We start from the raw sequence: 21920 nt of genomic DNA, 5'->3' as shown, positions 1-21920 counted from the left end.
CCAAGGGGAATTTAATGTGTAGGGAAAGAACCTAGTAAATAAATAACACAAATGTATATTTATAAAACACACACATTACATAACATATTTCATTCCTTAAAAATCAATGAATTCAGAAGGAAAACAACATTGCCTCTTATCACCCAAACGGTCTTGGGGTCCCATACATCTCTTAGACCAGCACTGGAACAGACCAACACTTCAGCACTATCTCTGTCAGACTTTGACACATATATACATCCCATTAAAATCTGGACTCTCTCAAAACTAACCGCTCAGTAGGCTATCAGTGCATTCTACCCTTCCCTTGCAACCCTGTGAAAATAACCCTGTGACTTATCTGATTGTACGGTGTGAGAAATCCCTCAGGAAACATGAGGACTGGTCGGACAGCTGGTGCTCTGCGTCAGGTAAAAAAAAATGGTGTCCACCTCTGTTGCGTCATCGCCCATTAATATACTCTCTTTAACATTTCCATTCAAACCTTTTATTGACTTCATTTACCATATTCCCAACGCAGTTTTTTCATTGAGTCCATTTTTCCTTCACATAGTTTTGCTATTGCAATACACGTTATTCTTAAACAATCTCCAGCTGAAGGGTACTACTTTTAATGGCGGAGTAATAATAGTCACCTGCAGATTTATTTCAAGAAAACATTCTCCTTTGTGTCCACAAACAATTTATAATAGAAGCTAACCTCCAAAGGAGGTAAGGTTCGTAAAAGTCACATTCTCATAATGTTCTTAATACGTTCTTCACAAGTTCGCTGTTCATCCTTTGAATACTCTGCAAGCTCATATCCCCGTCATTTTCACTGTGTTCATCGCATTCTCTTACATTTTCTTTTAAAATAAAATGTCCAATTGTTTCTGTCATTCAGTAACTAGTTCTTTGTCAAATATTATCAACAGCATTACAGTTCTCCCAACTACCGATATTCATATATTTAGTCAGTCACCCAATTTTATTTACAATCAACTATGTCAATGTATTTGATTATCAACTTATTATTTCTTACTAATACAGATCTTAACAAAGCTACACTTTAATACAGTAGCAAATCTACCAAGACATTCTTTTCTTGTCGTTTCTTAACTAAAATTATTCGTCAATCAAATGAAAATACACATGTTCATCATCTTTTCATCATTTCTTAAATTAACTAAAATTATTCGTCAGTAAATTAAAAATAAAGTTCATCATTTCTTAACTAAAATTATTCGTCAATCAACAAAAAATATTCACGTTCATCATCTTTTCTTGTTGTTTCTTAACTAAAGTTATTTGTTAATCAACCGAAAGTAGTCAAAGGAATCTTTCAGCACTGTTGTTAAACTAAAATAACACTTCTTTCAACTGAAAATAGTCAAGCATAACTTCTTTCAACACTTTCTTAACATCCTTTATGCTGCGTGGAGTGAGAACAAATAGCCAAAGGGATCTTTTAACCCTGCTCTTAACTATAATTATTCTTCACTCAACTAAAAATAGTCAAATGCAATTTCGCTCAACACTTTTGTAACTAACAGTATACTTCGTAAAGTAAAAAAAATAATAAAAAATACTCTTCAAAACATCAATTACATATTCAAAGACATCAAAGACACAGTCAGAGTCATCAACGACACGCTCAAAGACATCAAAATATTATTCACGTCCTCAAAAGTTTTATTCTCAGAGTCATCAAAGGTAATCTCTGAAACATAAAGAATACTATTCATGCCATCAAAGTTATTCTCTAAGACATTTTCGAGCATCCAAGTTGTTCTCTAAGACATCGTCGAGCATCAAATAAATTTTCTAAGACATATTCGAGCAACAAAGTTGTTCTCTAAAACATCTTCGAGCATAAAATAAACTTTCTAAGACATCTTCGAGCATCAAAAGAAACTCTCTAAACATCTTCGCCCTTTTAAGAATCTCTCCAAAACCACAATAATACGTTCGAAGATCATATTAATTTGTCATTTGCACTCTTTAACATGACTTTATATAAAGAACTACACTCTAGGACTTATTCAAGCATCAAATAAACTCTCAAATGTAACAAACGTTTTTCTTCATTCAATAAATAAGTCGTCAAAGGCAATTTTTCTAGACATATGTACAAGCAGACATATGCTATTTTCTAGTCATAGCCTCAAACAACTTTAAGTATTATATCGAGCTAAACATGTGCAAACTTTATGTACTAATAAACATATGCTTAACTAAAAATGAATAAAAATAAATGACGTTTATGTAGCTTTCATTAAGACATTTACGGTCAAAACTCGTTAATAACATTTGATATGTCCCAAAACACGGCTCTCTAAGTAACTAATAATAATAATAATAATAATAATAATAATAATAATAATAATAATTTTTATTTAGGTAATGTACATACATAAAGAGATTTTACAAAGTTTGTTGGCTTTAAAGATAGAGCTAGTACATACAATGCCTAAAGCCACTATTACGCAAAGCGTTTCGGGCAGGAAAAACATTAATGACTAAAGCTTAAAACTAATGGTTAAAAAGAATAAGGTGTGTTGAGTACAAATAAAAATAGAGGTAAAAGAGGGGGGAACATTGTTGAAAAAGCAGCACAAATACAATTACAAATTATTACAGAAAATTACATTCAAACAGCGTTGATTTGAAAAACAAAAAAACAAACAAAAAACATACATGGGTTGACAACAGAGGGGTGAGGTGGGTTACAGGGAATTTATTAGGTATAGCTTCGTTTTTAACTTAAACTGGTTGAGAGAGGTACAGTCTTTAACATGGTTGGGAAGGTCATTCCACATTCTGGGCCCCTTGATTTGTAGAGCATTTCTGGTTTGATTAAGTCGTACTCTAGGAATATCAAAACTGTATTTATTTCTGGTGTGGTGCTCATGGGTTCTGTTACAACCTTCTATGAAGCTTTTGAGATCAGGATTGGCATTATAGTTTAGCGTTTTATATATGTATAATACACATGAGAGAATGTGCAGTGACTTAATGTCTAACATATTCAGAGATTTGAGTAGGGGTACCGAGTGATGTCTGGGGCCAGAATTGGATATTGTCCTAATAGCAGCTTTGTGTTGAGTAATTAGAGGACGTAAGTGATTTTGGGTAGTAGAGCCCCAAGCACAAATACCATAGTTGAGATATGGATAGATAAGGGAGTAATAGAGAGTCACCAGGGCAGGGCGTGGTACATAATATCTGATCTTAGAAAGAATGCCCACAGTTTTTGAAACTTTTTTTGATATGTTTAGAATGTGTCTCTGGAAATTCAGCTTGCGGTCAATGAGAATGCCAAGGAATTTGCCATCTAATTTGTTACAAATTTGAGTATTGTTTATTTTGAGATTTATTTGATTAGAGGATTTATTGCCAAACAGAATATAGAAAGTTTTGTCAATGTTAAGGGTGAGTTTGTTGGCAGTTAGCCACAGATGGACTTTATTAAGCTCAGTATTTACTGTGGCATTTAGAGCAAGGGGATCAGGACTGGAGTAAATGAAGGTTGTGTCGTCAGCAAATAGAATTGGTTTGAGGTGTTGGGAGGCATTTGGAAGGTCATTAATGTAGATGAGAAAGAGGAGAGGGCCAAGTATGCTGCCCTGGGGAACACCAATGTTGATGGGTAGGGTGGGAGAAATTGTATTATTCACAGAAACACATTGGAGCCTGTCAGTAAGGTAGGATTTGAGGTATTGTAGGGAGTGCCCTCTGACACCATAATGATGCAATTTAAGAAGAAGGTTTTGGTGGTTGACAGTATCGAAAGCTTTACGCAGGTCCACAAATAACCCAACAGGGAACTCATTTTTATCAAGAGCTGTATGAATCGAGTTAAGCATACTAATAAGTGCATCGTTAGTGCTTTTTTGGGGCCTGAAGCCATATTGGCAAGGGCTAAGTATATTGAGTTTGGCTAGATATGAGTAAAGCTGCTAATAGATTAGTTTTTCAAAAATTTTTGACAAGTTTGGCAGGATTGATATAGGTCTGTAGTTGTTAACATCTGTGATATCACCACATTTGTGGACAGGCGTTACTCTCGTTTTTTTTAGAATATCTGGAAAGGTTTGGAGTTCAAGTGACTTGTTGAAGAGCAAAGCAATAGCAGGGGCTTAAGATCTGGAGGCTTTTTTGTAGATTAAAGTTGGTATCTCCTCAAGGGCACCAGACTTGGTTTTAAGGGAAAGGATTATCTCATTGACGTCAGTGGAATTCATAGGCTTTAGGTACAGAGACTGTGGATAGTTACCTGTAAGATAGTCCTTAATGTCAGTACTGGAAGATGGAATATCATTAGCAAGGGATGAACCAATGGAAGAGAAGAACCTATTGAACTCAATAGCAGAATCAGAGGCTGAAAGCTGACCATCGTTATTAGACAGGAGAGTCGGTTTGTTATTTATTGACTTCTTTGATCCCAATATTTGTGAAATTGTTCTCCATGTTTGTTTAATGTTGCTCTTTATTTGGGTAAATTTATCTTCGTAGTATTTAGCTTTGGCTCGTTTAATTATCTTAGATAGCAATAATGAGTAATTCTTTGAGAATTCTTTGGAGACAATCCCTAACCTATACTTCTTCTCAAGGTCATGTTTTTTATTAACAGATTTAAGTATTCCCTTTGTAAGCCAGGGATTGTTAAGCCTTTTGGTTGTGACTTGTTTTCTAAGCATAGGACAGTGGGTATTATAAAGGCTAAGAGTTTTTTGAAGAAAAGATTGAACTGCTAGGTTGATGTCCTCTATGTTACCTAACTCGGACTCCCAGTTGACATTATCGGTAGCAGTTATAAAATTGTCTATAGCAGTTTCATTGTGTAGTCTAAAACGTATCTCTCTTGTCTCTAGAGGTGGTTTGCTAATGTTAGTTAAGAGAAATGTGGGGTAATGGTCTGTAGTGCTATCGGTGATTATACCTGAAGTAAGCGGAGAGGTTATGTTTGTCCAGATGTGATCTAGAGTCGTGGCAGTGCTATCAGTGATTCTAGTAGGTCTAGTGATTAAGGGTATGAGGAAGCAGGAATTCATACAGTTGAGGAAGCTAACAGCAGTAGGGTGTTCTGGCACGCAGAAGTCAATATTAAAGTCCCCTGCGATAATTAGGTGGTTTTTGTTCAGTCTGTTATCAAGTATTAGATTTCTAAGGTTTGAGTTGAATTCGGACACATCAGTGTTAGGAATTCTATAAACTGCACCCACAGACAGGACAGACTCGGCACCCTTGACTCTGAAGCTGGCGAAGATATACTCCCCATAGCAGTCTTTAGTTCTAATTTCTTTTAAGCATGTTAGTTCTTGGTGGTAGTAAAGAGCAGTGCCACCACCTCTCTGAAGTTGACGACAGTTGTGAATTGCTGAGTAGTTAGGCATGTTAAAGAGTTGAGTAGTATCCTCTTTCAACCATGTTTCAGTAAGTATAATAAAAGAGAATTTGTTGTCAATAGCTTCAATCAAGGCACTAACATCATCGAAGTGTTTACCTAGGGATCTAACGTTCAAATTGAGTACAGAGATATTGTGATTATGAGTTACTACATTGTTTACATCATGTGCTGCAAAATATCTGCAATTTAGATCATTAAAGTGATTATTGTCATAGATAGTGGATAAGAGGTTAAGTTCTGGGTCTATACTTGACTGCATAAAAAAAGCTGATTGCAGGAAAAACAAGGGAAGAAAGGCAAATTACAAGGTAGAAATAAGCTATAAAATAGGGAAAGAAAATGTACACAATACTGTGCAAAACAAACACAAAAGGGGCTTACAGGGGTACAATGGAGTAAGGGAGTATGGCTAGGCTAGGCAACCTAGGTAATAAATGAGATTAAAGAAAAAACATATAAACATGGACTATACAAAACACAAGATATAGATATACAAAACAAAAATATAAACAAGACTAAGCAATACAAAAACAAATTGAGCAAAAATGAAAAATGAGGTAGATTGCTTACAAGTACTCTCAGGTACACTGTAAGTAACAATAGATAGATAATATATATCAATATAGATAAGAATGTCACGATACAATAAGATAAGCAGTTACAGGAACAGATGAAAACAAATCTGCTGTAAAATAGAAAGTAATTATAGCAAAACACAACAATATAATAATATAACAATACAATAAGAGCTTACAAAGTATTGAGTCTGCTAAATTAGAGAATAATTATGGCAAGACACAACAATAAATGCAAGTAAACAAAAGAATTGAAACAATTAGAGGTAGAATTAAGGTCACTAGATAGCCATGGAGGATACACAAGTTTGGCGGAGAGAACAAAAAATCAGTAGAGACTGTCAAGATGAATATATAACAAAATTTGACAAATGATAATTGTAAAGTAAAATAATCTTAGAGAAATAAATTTTATTAAGCTTAGTTTTAACTTATAATTAGTATGAATTTAATTAAAAGAACAAAAATGAGATCAATAATTGATTTCAATAAATGATATAGATCAATACAAATAAATTTAAAATATAAATGGAATAGGGTAAGATTAGATTTAAGAGTAAAATTTTACAATGAAACTGAGGTAGATGCTTGCATAAGTGCATGGAGACTTGATGGATTATTTTGGAAATTATATGAATGAGAGAACATTAGGTAAAAGGTAAGGCAGAGACAGCACCTTAGACAAAGTTAGATTAAGTTAGGTTAGGCTCAGGCACTGAAAGAGTTATTTTAAGTACTGGCATTGGTCGGGTTCAGGTTTTCAGATATACCACAATCACTTAAGAAGGCCAGGAGTTGTTGGTCACATTTTATTTCATATCTTTTTCCTGTAATTTCCTTCTTCGCAAAAATCGTTCCATTCCTAGTGTAGCACTGCTTGATAAGACCAGGTTTTTGTTTGCGAATTTGACGCAGCCTGAAGAGGAGGGATCCACGCTGCTTTGTAAGACACTCATTTATATAGAGGTTGGTTTTATGCTTAGCAGCTGATTGTATGAGGTCAAACTTCGCAGAGGGATTTGCAAGTTTGATGAGCATTCTCCTACTGATACGGGGATTGTTTTTATCTATCCTAATAGCCGATTTGATTTGAACATTGACACTGATCTTTGAATTAATTAGGGTGTTGGCTATGTTACAGCAATCCTCACCTTGTTGTTCATCAGGTAGATCAGTAGAGCTAATTATCAGGGAGTCATGAAGTTGTAGTTGAACTACTTCACCTTTTCGTAACAAACTTGCATTTCTGTTTATTAGTTATTCTGTCAAAATAAATTTTCTTAGTCACTTTATCTTAAAACTGTTCTTTGAACAACACTGCATATCCATACCTAACCTGACTTACCTGTACTAGTAAACCCGAATGTACCTTATCATAACTTATTTGCCCAACCTATCTTGCCCATTCATACCTAACCTTACTTGCCTGAGATAACCTAGCCTATTGTAACTTACCTAATCCAACTTACCTATTCCTTCCCTACCTAATGTAGCTTACAAAACCTAGCATACCTAATGAAACTTTACTATCTCGATTTATCTGTAGTAACCTCTCCTAATGTAACTTATCATAACATAACTTATGAAAGGTAACTTCCTTTACCTAACCTGCCTTACCTGACATAACTTACATAACTTGGTAACTTAAGGAGGCATTAGTTAGTTTTTTAAACGTTGTTCAATGTCAACAAATCTTTTTTGACTAGTTTATATGAAAAGGGCGGCAATTGTTCCAAGTTTCAGTATCGCAGCCTAGATAGAATGGGAGAATTTTTTTTTCAACGAATTTTACACATTTTCAATAAGAATCTACAACCACAAGTTTCAAATGAAATCATTTCTATGACACTCTTCTATCACATTAGCATATAATAAGGGATCTGATTCTGCGGATTTTCCAAAATACGTTTAGATTTACTAATACAAAAAGTCAAAGTTCCCCCAAAAATTTTGCAAATATATCATGTTTATTACTATTATAAAATCAATAAATGAACTTAGAAAAAAAACTCAAAACAGATTGTAGAAACATTAACTCGTCCGATAAACAAATAAGAAAAAAAAATCATTTTTTTGGGGGGGGGACAAAACTAATTATTAAATATTTTTACTATATTCTATTGTGATAGCTGAGAGTCATAGACATGATTTCAGTTGACACTTGTGTTTGATGTTAATTTTTCACTATTTTGTAAATTTTTTGACACATAACTCAATATTTGTTTCTTCCTTCCTATTTCTGCTACGATGCTGAGACTTGGACCAGATGAAACCCTTTTCATATACAACTCGTTAAAAAAAGTTTGATTGAAATCGAACTAGTTTTCATTTATTGTATATTTTTGGCATATTTGGAGCTAATGCCCCAACTTAAATTACCTTCCCTCTCATACATAATGTAACTTAACCTAAGATTCATCTTATTATCTTTGAAACATAAACTTTTCATTTATGTTCCCGGTCAACACTAATTTATTCTTATAGATACACACCAGAACTTTCATACTGGACTCGCAAACATATTCAGACTTACATAAAATACCCATGACATACACTTTTACACAAATTGCATAAATACTTACACAAAATATACATGCCACTTTCTCATTTACATATACACGTACAGTTATACTTGCAAACTTATACAACTTATGCAAGTACTCAGTTTACTAACTTACACAAACAAATATACATGCATAAACTTGTACATGCTCACATTCACTATGTTCATTAACTTACACACTTTCTCAAACTTGTACAAATGCATAAACTTAGTTAAACATGTAAATACATTTATGTACTATCACAGATCATATGCACTCTTAAACAAACAAGTACAACTTTTGCAAACATTTAGACACTTTGAGAAACTCTTACACATATAATAATTTGAGAACATTACAAAAACGCTCATCCAACTAATATATTTATCTTAACCCGTTCCTATTACCATGTCCCTCTGTTTGTTCAGCTTCCAAACTCTAATATTCTCGGTATAGTGTTGTTAAGCATTCCTCTCTTACATAACCCAATAACCCTAACCTAACCTATTCCTTATCTTATATATATGAACTTGTACACTCTCCACCCAGCATTTTACGATCATCTTAGCTTAACACAGCCCCACCTAACTTTTATTTGTTTTATATATACGTTTCAAATAATTTATAGGAAGGTCTATTTTACAACATTTAGTCTTTTCATACATTTTTAATACATTTATCAAAGTAAATTTTTTTGTTCATCTATCTTGATCTTATTTCATGTGTCAGAAATATAGCAGTTTTAAATTTTGCTGGGGTTTGAACTGATAATAGTTGAGTTGTACAAATGAACTAGGGAGGGGACAAGAGCTGAAACTAGGTATTTGTTTTACTTTATTTTACTATGTTAGAAATGTATCGGGTTTAAATTTCAGGGAAATTGGGCTGATAGTTGTGAATCTATGGGAGTCAGCAAAGTCAGAGAATGGGAGCTAGAATATGGTAACTCTTTGTTTCTTACCTACTCTGCAGAAGTATAACTGTTTTAAATTTTAGAGCATTTGAACTGATAATAAGGGAGATGTACGAATGAACTAAGGTAGAAGACATGAGCTGAAACTCGGTTAATGTCTTTAATTATTTGACTGAATCTGAAATATGGCGGGATTAAATTTAAGGGGAGTTGGACAGTTAGTAAAGAAGTTGTGCGAATTAAATAAGGCGGTGGACCGGAGCTGGAGTTCGGTAATTGCCTTGACCTTATTTACTATGTCAGAAATAAAGTTGGGTTAAATTTCGGGGAATTTATCTGATATTATTGAAGTTCTACGGTTAAAGTAAGGCAAGGACATGAGCTGGAGCTCGGTATCTAAATTGTTGTATTTTACTATGTCTGAAATACAGCGGGTTTAATTTTCGGGGGATTTGAATAGATACTAACGAGAGGGGGCTAAGGCGGGGATGGGGGCTAGAACTCGGTAAAACGTTTTTCTTTTATTTACTACATCTGAAATATGACTATTTTAAATTGGGTTATTAGTAGCGAAACTACACTTATAAACGTAAAGATCTGGGGTTCAAGAGCTAATATCTAATGAACTTTTTAAAATATTTCCTCAAGTTTGTAGAGTTTATGTATATCTATAAGAACTCTTTTGGAACGCAGTGAGGATTAAAACTTTAAAGAATTTTTATCTTAAACTCGTCTCTGAACAATTTCAATCTTAAACTGGTCTCTGACAAATTCCGGTCTTCAACTGGACTCTGTCAAATATCGGTTCAAAACTTGCTTCTGACAAATTTCAGTCTTAAACTGGTCTCTCTGAAGAAATTCGGTCTTAAATGGGTGAAACAGCAGTAAATGTATTTAAAACTAAAAGTTATTGCTAAGGGGTCTATTTTCCTTAACAAGACTTCTATGAACATATTTGCTGAAAATGGTCTCTGAAAAAATTTTGGTCGTAAACTATAATCTGAAAATATTTCTGTCTTAAACGGGAGTGACAGAGCAAGGAATAAAAACTGAAAAGGTTTTACCTGGAACCCCACAGCTTAGCAATGATTTTCTAAAAAAAAAAAACGAAAAAATCATGGTTAATATGTCTATTTTCCTGGGCCCAAAATGAAAAATCACCAGTAATTTGTCCATTTTCTGTGTCAAACCAAAAATCACTGCTAAGATGTCCATTTTCAGGGGCAAACCAAAAATCACTGCTAAGATGTCCATTTTCTGGGGCAAACCAAAAATCACTGCTAAACTATACATCCCACTACTGTTGTTAACTCTCAGAGCGTTCTAATGGCTCATTAATCTTTAGCTCTTCTAAGCCTATGGTAATGAAATTCCACAGTGAGTGTATATCATTTCGAGCATTATAAAGTGTAGAGACTTGCTGGATACCAAGCCGTATATGTTCAAGGAAACTAAGAAACATAGTCTGTCAGATATGTACCGTGACCCCTAAGACTCACTCATATTCAGATGATTGCCTAATTAATATTAACTCTGACATTGCAAAACTAGGAAACTTGCTGTAAAAGAATAGAAATCTCGTTACAGCCATATGCTGTATTATTACTTTTCTACTAATAATTAATAACCCTGAAAAAATTATCATCTCAAGTAAAAATATCACTAAATTGTATATTTTTACTATTAATATAATTATAATAATAAATCATTGTGTCGGTGGACAGGCAGTCAGTGTGTATTTATACACGTTAGGCTTATATCGAGGTCTCCCCCCCCCCCAGGTCGAATTACTGACCCGGCCCAGAATGCAACCCCACAACAAGCTGCCTAACTCCTGAGTACCTACTTACTGCTAGGTGAACAGCAGCATTAGGTGAAAGGAAATGTGTCCAACCATTTCTGTCCTGCCCGGGATATAACAGGAAAATATTACCAATGTGACGAATATGGAAAAGAATAAAGACTGACCACAGTGAGGGAGACTTGTATGGCTGTGTAGGCCCGGGGAAGGATGGGGATGCCCTGACCCAACACAACGTGGGAAGGGTGGGTCAAGTTACTCATCACGGAGACCTGCAGACCCGTCTTCGTCATTTTAGACACGTCCAGGATCTTCGGGTCGATCTCTGTTGATCAGAACAGTCAATTGTATCTTGAAATTAATATCTATAATCTATATCAGCCGTTGCAATTTGTACAAAATTATGCACGGCACTAGATATTCTCTCACTGTCAAATATGGCTAAGGTTGACCAGACCACACACATTAGAAGGTGAAGGGACGACGACGTTTCGGTCCGTCCTATACCATTCTCAAGTCAATTGTGATTCTCAAGTCTCACAATCAACTTGAGAATGGTCCAGGACGGACCGAAACGTCGGCGTCCCTTCACCTTCTAGTGTGTGGTCTGGTCAACATACTTTAGCCACGTTATTGTGACTCTTCGCCTGCATATGGCTAAGGTCACATTTTATACATTCCAATTCAACAACTTTAGTATCGCACTATACAATTGTCTTAATATAATCACTAAAAAAAGTGATCGATTATATAAGACAGCACGTTATAATTCACTACCAAAGATCACATTCACTCCAAAAAATCTACCACTATGGGCTATTCGTGCCCATGTCACCTCTTGGGTGGCTTAATCTTCATCATTCAATTAATCAATGACTGTAGCCTAAAACCAAATGTTCCGTCCTGAAAGATTACGTCAATAGATGCATTTGTGTACCAGATTAAATATTTAGTGGTTGCCATTGGGGTGAGTAACCTGGGTAACGTCACCTCCTAACAGGTGTGACAGAGTGTAGGAGAGATACTACATATTTCTGACCACATCCTGCATTGAAACGTTATCTTGAGATGATTTCGGGGCTTAGCGTCCCCGCGGCCCGGTCCTTAACCAGGCCTCGTTTTTGCTACACACCCCCAGGAAACAGTCCATAACAGCTGTCTAACTCCCAGGTACTTATTTACTGCTAGGTGAACAGATGCATCAGGGTGAAAGAAACTCTGCTCATTTGTTTCCGCCTCAACCGGGGATCAAACCCGGAACCTCAAGACTACGAATCCGAAGCGCTGTCCACTCAGCTGTCTCGCCTATTTGAATATGGCAGGCGGCTTGCAGGAAGTTATCTAAGGAACCCACAATGACCTGAGCAGCTGTAAGCTTCCTGGGTGTAACTCTGCGAGTGACGTCTCACAGATGAGTGCTCGTCTCAAGCACAAGTATCTAAGGTCACGCCCTACTTAGTGTATGCAAAACTTAATCAAAGAGAATCTTTAGCAGTTTCTCATCAAAATATATAATTAGTGTATTAGCTAGTGTCGTTTACTGGAGTAACCGTTAGCGAGTGGCAATTTCTCCGGAACTAGGTTTCACAGTAACAATGCTCGAAGGCTCTAAATTAATTTATTCAAGAACTTCATTACACTTGTGGCTTATTTTCTTGTTGATAAGTTTCATACAAGAGTTAATCGCATCAAGAGATGTGAAATATCCTAATTGATGGATAACGGTTTCTCTTGGGAAATGAACCTCACTTTATAATGTCAAATGACTACAAATCATTTAAAGCTGCTTCCTATTACTGACGGCATTCAAAAGGGACACATGGGTCAGACATCTGATGCTTGGGTATTACAAGTATATGCACAATAAATCCTGGTTGATGGGGTTCTGCGAGTTATTCTACTCCCTAAGCCCGGCCCGAGGCCAGACTTGACTTGTGAGAGTTTGGTCCACTAGGCTGTTGCTTGGAGCGCCCCGCAGGCCCACATACCCACCACAGCCCGGTTGGTCCGGCACTCCTTGGTTAAAAAATCCCTGCCGCATGAGCCACTTCCCGCCCAACAACGAGAGGGGTTTCAATATCATGGTATCCGGGTACACGTTGGTAACTCTACACTTAATGTTTTGAATGCCTATGCACCTACTGGCCTCTTCCAGTATACTGACCTACCTAGTTTTGCACATACTGATTCTACAATATTAATTGGGGATTTAAATGCTAAACACAAACAATTAGGGGATCAACTTACAAACACCAACAGGAGAAGATTGTTGGCACTTCTCGATGCATATGATGATGTTCAAATTATCAGTAAGAATCAACCAACGCAAATATATGGAGGAGTCCTAGATAGGTGCATTGGCTTTAACCTGTCATACACAACTCATGAGACTGATATTATGGATGACTTAATGTCTGACCATTTAGCCATAACAGCTAACATACACGTGGCTAATGTTGACCTACCTGGCACTAAGCTGAGTAGACGCAGGCTAACAGTAAGGAAAGAGCAAGAAAAATTCTTTATAGACAGCATAGAACATTGGTATAACAATTATGAGCCTGAGAATGTACAACAGTTTTATGATGACCTCATAAATAATACCTATGAGGCCATCAAAAATAGTGAGTCACGCCAAACAAAAAGAAGTACTGGTAAACAGGTCAGACACAACCAGTACTATGATGATGCTAAACTGAAAGAGCTTAAATCAATTGCTAGACAGACAGGTAAAGCATATAAGAACCTTAGAACTCCTCAAATGTTAAAACTGTTTCAGGCCGCGCTTGCAGCGGCAAGGGAGAGAATGACTGAACTGATACAAAATAAATGGGAGGGTTTTGTTAGTGGACTTAACCTGCATACTCCCCTGGGCAAAGCCTGGAAAGGCATAAACAAAATTATTGGTAAAAATAGTAGACAAGTTTCACACCCAAACCCGCTACAGAAAGCCAATCAGTTAATTGCAAAATGGGCTCAGGTTTCCAGCCTTGGAATGTTACCAGCTAGCACTAGGGAGAAATTGCGGGAGAGGTCCACAGACAGAAATGCTCTCATAAATTTCATGTTGAGCAAGCAACATGATGAATGTGATGTTCCATATACAGATTATGAATTGGATGCAGCCCTCTCCAGGGGTAGGAGCACTGCTCCTGGTGAGGACGGTATCACCTATGATATTCTAAGAATCCTACATCGTGTACCCGGTAACCCATTATTAGAATTGTTTAATGCCAGCTATGTCACTGGGCAGTTGCCTGTATCATGGACCACCAGTCTTACGGTACCTGTACCAAAGCCTGGACAACCTGATGCTTTCCGTCCCATCTCACTGACCAGTTGCATGTGCAAAACCTTTGAGAGAATGGTGCTTAATAGATTATTGTATAGAGTTAAAGAGCACATGTCACCTGATATCAATGGTTTCACACATGGTAAAAGTGTACACAACTGTATCACAACCTTTCTTACTGTTCATGGAGATAAAAGGCACAAGTACACAACATTTCTTGATTTAAAAAATGCCTTTGATATTGCTAATAGGGAAGTGATTATGTATGAATTAGCGAGAATGGATATAGGGGGACATTTATTACAATGGATACGAGGCTATCTTACCAACCGGAAGTCCTCTGCACTGTTCCAAGGCTACACGAGTGAAACTAAAGTAATGCAACTAGGCACCCCACAAGGAGGAGTACTTAGTCCTACCTTGTTTAATGTTCTAATTAATGCTTTACTAAAATCAATCCCAACTAGTCCGGCAAACATCACTATCAGCTATGCAGATGACATCCTTGTGCATACTAAAACCCACCGCGAAATGCAAACAGTCTTAAATTGTATACATACAGCTTGTGAGAGCCTTGATCTTGTATACATACAGCTTGTGAGAGCCTTGGTCTTGTAATCAACGCTGCTAAAACTAAGGTATTTAACAGACAAATTGGCAACCGCAAAAGTGGACCACGAAAACTTAAGGTAGACAACATACCAATAGACTATGTCTCTTCTTTCAAATACCTTGGAGTCTCTGTCCCTTGTACCTCAACTGCAGTCAATAAGTTACATCAACAATGCAGAGACAGACTCAAGGCTCTCAGAACTGTAGTGGGGTACAGCCCGAAGTATGGTGTTAATATTAGAATAGCAAGAATGATGTATTTAGCGTATATAAGGTCTCTGATAGACTATCATGCACCAGCTTTGGTCCTGCAGAATGGCAAAAGTATTGATAGACTGGAAAAAATGCAAAATGAAGCACTCAGAATTATACTTGGCTGTCCTATAACTACCAAAGTTCTCAACATGCGGAAAGAATTAAATATACTTAGCATTCGAGATAGAATATTTGAAATTAATCTTATGATGGGACTAAAGCTGCTGCGTGATAACAAAAACAACATTGTGTCAGTTGCACTGTTAGAACACATACGAAATGGAACTAGCGAGTCTAAATGGATTCAAAGAACTGCCACTCATATTAAAATGATGGGACTACACGATGTATATACAGATGAAAGAGTACAGCACTTCCTTCCACCCTGGCAAATAGTACCTTTTGACATCCTGACCCCTGCATACCCCACCAAGAAACTAATCACAAGCAACCCTCATGCTCAGCTTGCTGCTAAATTAAGCACCATAGAGCACATTCACAATATACAAGCTGAAAACAACATTGCACAGACCATATACACTGACGGATCACTCAATACAGCTACAGGGAGGGCAGGAAGTGCTGTTATTGCTCATCAGCCCGATGGCAGCACAATTCAAAGAAATATCCGAATTAGTAACTGGGCGTCCACAATGCAGGCCGAGTTGGTAGCGATACTGGTAGCACTCGAAATTATTGACAACACTGAAGTAGACAGCTTAATTATTTCTGACTCCCTATCCTCACTACGGGCAATAAACAGTTTGCAATCAAGTAATAACGTGCTTGTCTTGGAAGCTAGACGTAGATATGTAAGAATACTTAGCAAGAGGGTAAATATAAAAATGTTGTGGATTCCTTCTCACATTGGCCTGCAGGAACATGACAAAGTTGACGCCCTTGCTAAGGCTGCAGTAAATAAAGACAGTATTGAATGGAATCTTGAGTTATCAAATAGGTCCCTTAAAAGTGTCATTAGACGAGAACTCCTAGATGGATTTGAAGAAAGTAGAACAGTGCAAACTGGAACTAGTAGGTCCATTGTTCATCACAATGAAATGTGTGAAGTAAAACATGTGTATGGGGCAAGTAACAAAGTCAGTAGACTAACAGATGTTGTCACAGCTCGTATAAGACTTGGCTACAAGCATCTCTGGCAGTTCGGCTTGTATAGGGATCTAGATGAAGTAAAGTGTAAAGTGTGTGGACATAGGCAGGGACACACACTCGAACACTATATCTTGGATTGTTGTAAAATTGAGCCTTTTAGAGATAAGTCTAAGCTCACTCTGTATGATATGGCAACCTATCTTATTACCATTTATAAATTACCTGAAATCCTTGCACTGTACCCACATTTTGCTTCCAGTAGATGAACGACATATGAGATTCAGAAACAAGTAGTGTATTGTGAGGACTAATAATAAACAGAAGCTCCCCTATGACTCTGTAATATCCCCATTGGCCAAACTATTATGTATTAACGATTAAACCTACCATTAATGTATGATGACTTACTGTAAATATGTAGCTCTTGTAATAGCACTTTCTCTGTAACTAGCTGACATTGTATCTATAAGGTGTGAAGGATTGAAGAAATTGTTTATGTAATAATCTAAGATGAGGTCTGATAAAGACCTTTTGTGCCCTCTGTAATGCTTTTGCCCTACCGCTCACAGGATGAGTATGGGGTGCACAATAAACTAGCCGCCTTCGGCGGCAACAATCAAATCCTTGGAGGAAACAATCTAGTTTCCTCTTGAATATGTCCACGGTTGTTCCGGCAATATTTCTTATGCTCGCTGGGAGGACGTTGAACAACCGCGGACCTCTGATGTTTATACAGTGTTCTCTGATTGTGCCTATGGTACCTCTGCTCTACACTGGTTCTATTCTACCTTTTCTTCCATATCGTTCACTCCAGTACGTTGTTATTTTACTGTGTAGATTTGGGACCTGGCCCTCCAGCATTTTCCATGTGTATGTTATTTGGTATCTCTCTCGTCTCCTTTCTAGTGAGTACATTTGGAGAGCTTTGAGACGATCCCAATAATTTAGGTGCTTTATCTTGTCTATGCGTACCGTATATGTTCTCTGTATTCCCTCTATTTCAGCAATCTCTCCTGCTCTGAAGGGGGAAGTGAGTACTGAGCAGTACTCAAGACGGAACAACACAAGTTACTTGAAGAGTACAACCATTGTGATGGGATCCCTGGATTTGAAGGTTCTCATAATCCATCCTATCATTTTTCTGGCTGACACAATATTTGCTTGGTTATCCTCCCTAAACGTAAGGTCGTCGGACATCATTATTCCCAGATCCTTGACATGCTTTTTTCCTACTATGGGCAGATTCGATTGTGTTTTGTACCCTGTATTATTTTTCAGATCCTCATTTTTGCTGTATCTGAGTACATGGAATTTATCACTGTTAAACATCATGTTATTTTCTGCTGCCCAGTCGAAAACTTTGTTAATATCTGCTTGTAGTTTTACAATGTCTTCAGCAGAGGTAATTTTCATGCTGATTTTTGTATCATCTGCAAAGGATGACACGAAGTTGTGACTTGTATTTTTGTTTATATCTGATATGAGAATAAGGAACTGCAGTGGTGCACGGACTGTACCTTGAGGTACAGAGCTTTTAACTGTCCTCGGACTCGATTTTATTTGATTGACTGTTACCCTTTGTGTTCTGTTCGACAGGAAATTGAGTATCCAGCGTCCACCTTTACCAGTTATACCCATTGACCTCATTTTGTGAGCTGTCACTCCATGATCACATTTGTCGAATGCCTTTGAAAGTCTGTGTATACAACATATGCATTCTGTTTTTCTTCTAATGTGTTACGACCCTGGGTTCTTCAGTGGAAACCAGAGGTCAAAATTGAGTTATTAAACTTTCCGATAGTATAGCTGAACGCAACCCTATGCGTCATTGTATCTTCCCTGCCAGACGTAAGACTATTCTTGTTTCTTAAAGAGCATTTAAAGACTGAGCTGGGGGGTTGATTATTAAATAATAACATAGGCACCAACTATGCTCACTAATACTTTCTAATCATTGGTAAAGTAAACCTGAGTAAACTTGGTATAGGGCTGCGGTACGATTAGTTGAGCAGTCTGCCGGCAGCAGCCAGCTGGGGGGATGAAGGAGAGAGACTCCATCTTTTTCTGAGCTGGCGTGGTGTGGACAGGAACTTCCTACCCTTCCTCTTTGTTTCCTTATTTCTGTGTCTTGTTCAAGATAAGTATATTGAGCACATTATTATGCATGTCTGGCATACTCATGTTCTATGTGTAGAGTAGGATATTTTGTGTGTAGTAGGTGTTTGTAGAGTTTATATTACTAGTTATTCTAAAGGGGGTCCCATTGGAACCACGTGGTCCCCTACCCTAAGCTGACTCTAACTTCAAGTTATTCAGTAGTAGAGCTTTACCCTAGCTTGTGTTCAGTGTAAAACCTTGTATCCTGCCTATGTGGACCTTTTAACGTAAGGTAGCTTTTAACGTAAGGTAGTGTGGTAAAGTTATTATTATTATTGTTATTGGTGTGAGTGTATATGGGAGGTTGTTAAGGGGTTAATAAATAAGTACCTTAGAACAGAGTATTCCTTCGTCCTGTATGGGAGTGCATTGATCAACCCTTAGACTGACATATATGGTCTAGTAGCAAGTTATTATTACTGTGGATAGTTTATTTTGGGGGCCGGGCCTTTTAGCTCTCCCATATTTGATAACTCTGTCTTCTAACTACCCTTACCCCTTAATAGAACCAGTTCTCCCATAGCAGCTCCACAATATTTTTATAACATAATGCCTCAATGATTTTGTCGGAATGGTCAAGTAGCTGTGAGAGGCATGATATTCCCGCTCTGAATCCATGTTGGCCTTGATTGTGGAGGTCATTGGTTTCCATGAATCTAGTGACCTGACTCCTGATCACTCTCTCAAATACTTTTATTATGTGGGACGATAGTGCAACTGGTCTATAATTCTTTGCCAATGCTTTGTTCCCTCCATTGTGTAGAGGGGCTATGTCTGCTGCTTTCAGCGCATCTGGTATCTTACCCGTGTCCAAGCTCTTCCTCCACACTATACTGAGTGTCTGTGCTACTGGCACTTTGCATTTGTTTATAAATATTGAATTCCATGAGTTTGGACCTGGGGCCGAGTGCATGGGCATATTGTCAATTTCTCTTTCAAAATCTGCTACGCTCGTGTTGATATCAGGTATATTTACAGGTGTTTGGATATCACGCATAAAGAAGTTGTTTGGATCATCCACTTTCATGCTGTGTATCAGAGTGCTAAACATGTCCTCATACTGCTTTTTTAGGATTTCGCTAATTTCTTTGTCATCCTCAGTGTATGAACCTTCACTTATACGAATAGGTCCAATACTGGCAGTGGTTTTTGCTTTTGATTTAGCATATGTAAAAAAATATTTTGGGTTTTTCTTTATTTCTTGAATTGCTTTCTGTTCTAGTTGCCTTTCTTCAGTCTGATATGAATACTTCAGTCTCTGTTCAATTTCTTCAATCTCCCAGTTTAAATTATTTCTTCTCTGTATGGAGAGTTGTGTCTGCTTAAGCATTTCCGTTAATGTCTTCCTTCTTTTGTAATGTCGTCTGCGTTCTCTCTCTACACTGGACCTCTTTCTGGCTTTCCTCAAAGGAACATGTTTCACACAGACTTCATATGCTTCAGAAGTCAGTTTTTCTATTCCTTGTGTAGGATTTTTATTTCTTAGAACATTTTCCCATTGAAAGTTTGTAAGTTCCCTGTTTATTTTCTTCCAGTCTATTCTTTTATTATTAAAATTGAATTTATTGAATAGTATTATAGACTGTGGGTTGGTTAGTGTTGTCGTCGTCGATCCTTCTCTATGGACAACCCAACCCACAACTCGGCAGAGTGCTTATACTAGGAGATCACCCTTGGCGCTTCTGGCTCTTGGAGAGGGGCTCAACGTCACACGTTTAGGGGATGCGACTCCAACACTTAGCCTCGTTGTCACGTGCACACACCCACTCGAGCCGCTGTGACTCCCCACTCTCTCCTTATGAGATATGATCTCCTCAATCCCCTATGACTTACTAGTATTACCTCTTACCCTGTCCACAGCAGTGGTTCTTGGTTCTTTCTCTCTCTCTCTCCTTCTTCACTACTTCCTGGGAAGCCTCACTAGGACAAGGGCAAACACCAGCAAATTGTGACACATTTACTGGACAAAGCACATACACGATACATACACACATATAATAATAATGAATCCTATACTCTATAATATCACAATCAGGTTGCACTCCAACACCATCAGAACTCTATTATCAGCTTATCAAGTGGTATCCTATCTCCTGGTTCACCACCTGATACTATCAACCACCTCAAGTTGATCAAGTCTACATACACTGTTGCACCATCAGCAAGATAATATACATATAGAAATTCAGCATTTGAATGCAATAACATATATCAGTATAAATGTTCATTGATACGCAACAATGATCAATCGATCACTGTCAGTCCTGGAACGCATACATCTGTAGGTAATCAAGCCTACGATTGTAACTCTAAACTTCAGTATAAAACACTCCTTGACATAAGAATGCAAACAGTCACTCACCTCTCACTGCGTCTTGCACGCTAATGACAACCAAACACTATCAACTCCCTACTAGTAATCCACCAGAACTTCCCCTTCCACCTCTGGAAGTTCACTACCCTAATATCTTTAGGTTCTTCCGGGCTTCACTACCAGGATCCTCTGCAGCTCCTCCAGGCTGCTATCATGAAGTTTCCTTGAGCAACTACGGTGCTTCACCCTTCTGCTAGGGTCCTCCACAGCTCTCTTGGCTGCTACACCATGAAGTTTCCCCGAGCAAGTATGGTGCTTCTCCACCTCTACAGAAGCACGTGACACTCCTCTTCACTGCTGCTTCTCCTCATAGCTCGAGGTCCTCTGCTCCACTACCTTTGGAGTCTCATCAATTACTTCATCTGCTGGCTTCGAAGTTCTCAGCAACTTCTTCCCCAAAAGACAAACCTGCAACCCATCGACACTCCAATAAAACGTTCCCCTTTAACACATAAACAAAAATAACCACACAATATGCTTGCCTCAAACCTCTATCTGTTCTCTACATACAGTGAGAGTGGACTCCCCCGTTTTGGGCGGGTCCATACTCCACCTCGCCTGGCGGCGGTCCTCACTCACTGGGAGGTCTTCCTCCATCCGGAGCCGGGCTCCCTCAGTCGTCCGCCAGCGCTCAGAGGGGGCGGACGTCGCTCCGTGTTCCTCCCTCTTCACTCTCCTATTTCAGGCCTTCTGCCTTATTAAAACATGTCTAACTTATAAATAAACATCGCTACTGTCGCTGGGCACACGACCAAACTACAAGCAATCACTATGAACTGGCGTATATCGTGCTTACCACAGATTAATTGGTCGAGGGCGCTTTCCCTCTGACGGCGTCTGGTCAGGGCGCTCCCACGGCCCACAATAATGCTTCTGGGCGATTTAGTATCTGCTCGTCG

At 37.9% G+C, this 21920-nt stretch overlaps 1 protein-coding gene across 1 annotated transcript in view; it reads right to left on the bottom strand.

Moving 5' to 3' along the window:
* The window catches only part of LOC138353791 (uncharacterized), a 104650-nt gene that overhangs the window by 65228 nt on the left and 17502 nt on the right, over nucleotides 1-21920 (bottom strand). Inside the window, exon 2 of the mRNA XM_069307196.1 lies at nucleotides 11389-11546. Within this exon, the coding sequence (XP_069163297.1) occupies nucleotides 11389-11546 (158 nt within the window). The remainder of the gene's footprint in view (nucleotides 1-11388; nucleotides 11547-21920) is intronic.

This window comes from Procambarus clarkii, chromosome 59 (assembly GCF_040958095.1).
Source record: "Procambarus clarkii isolate CNS0578487 chromosome 59, FALCON_Pclarkii_2.0, whole genome shotgun sequence".
NCBI lineage: Eukaryota > Metazoa > Arthropoda > Malacostraca > Decapoda > Cambaridae > Procambarus > Procambarus clarkii.
The sequence above is the reverse complement of the archived record's forward strand: the minus strand, read 5'-3'. Positions and strand labels throughout refer to the sequence as shown.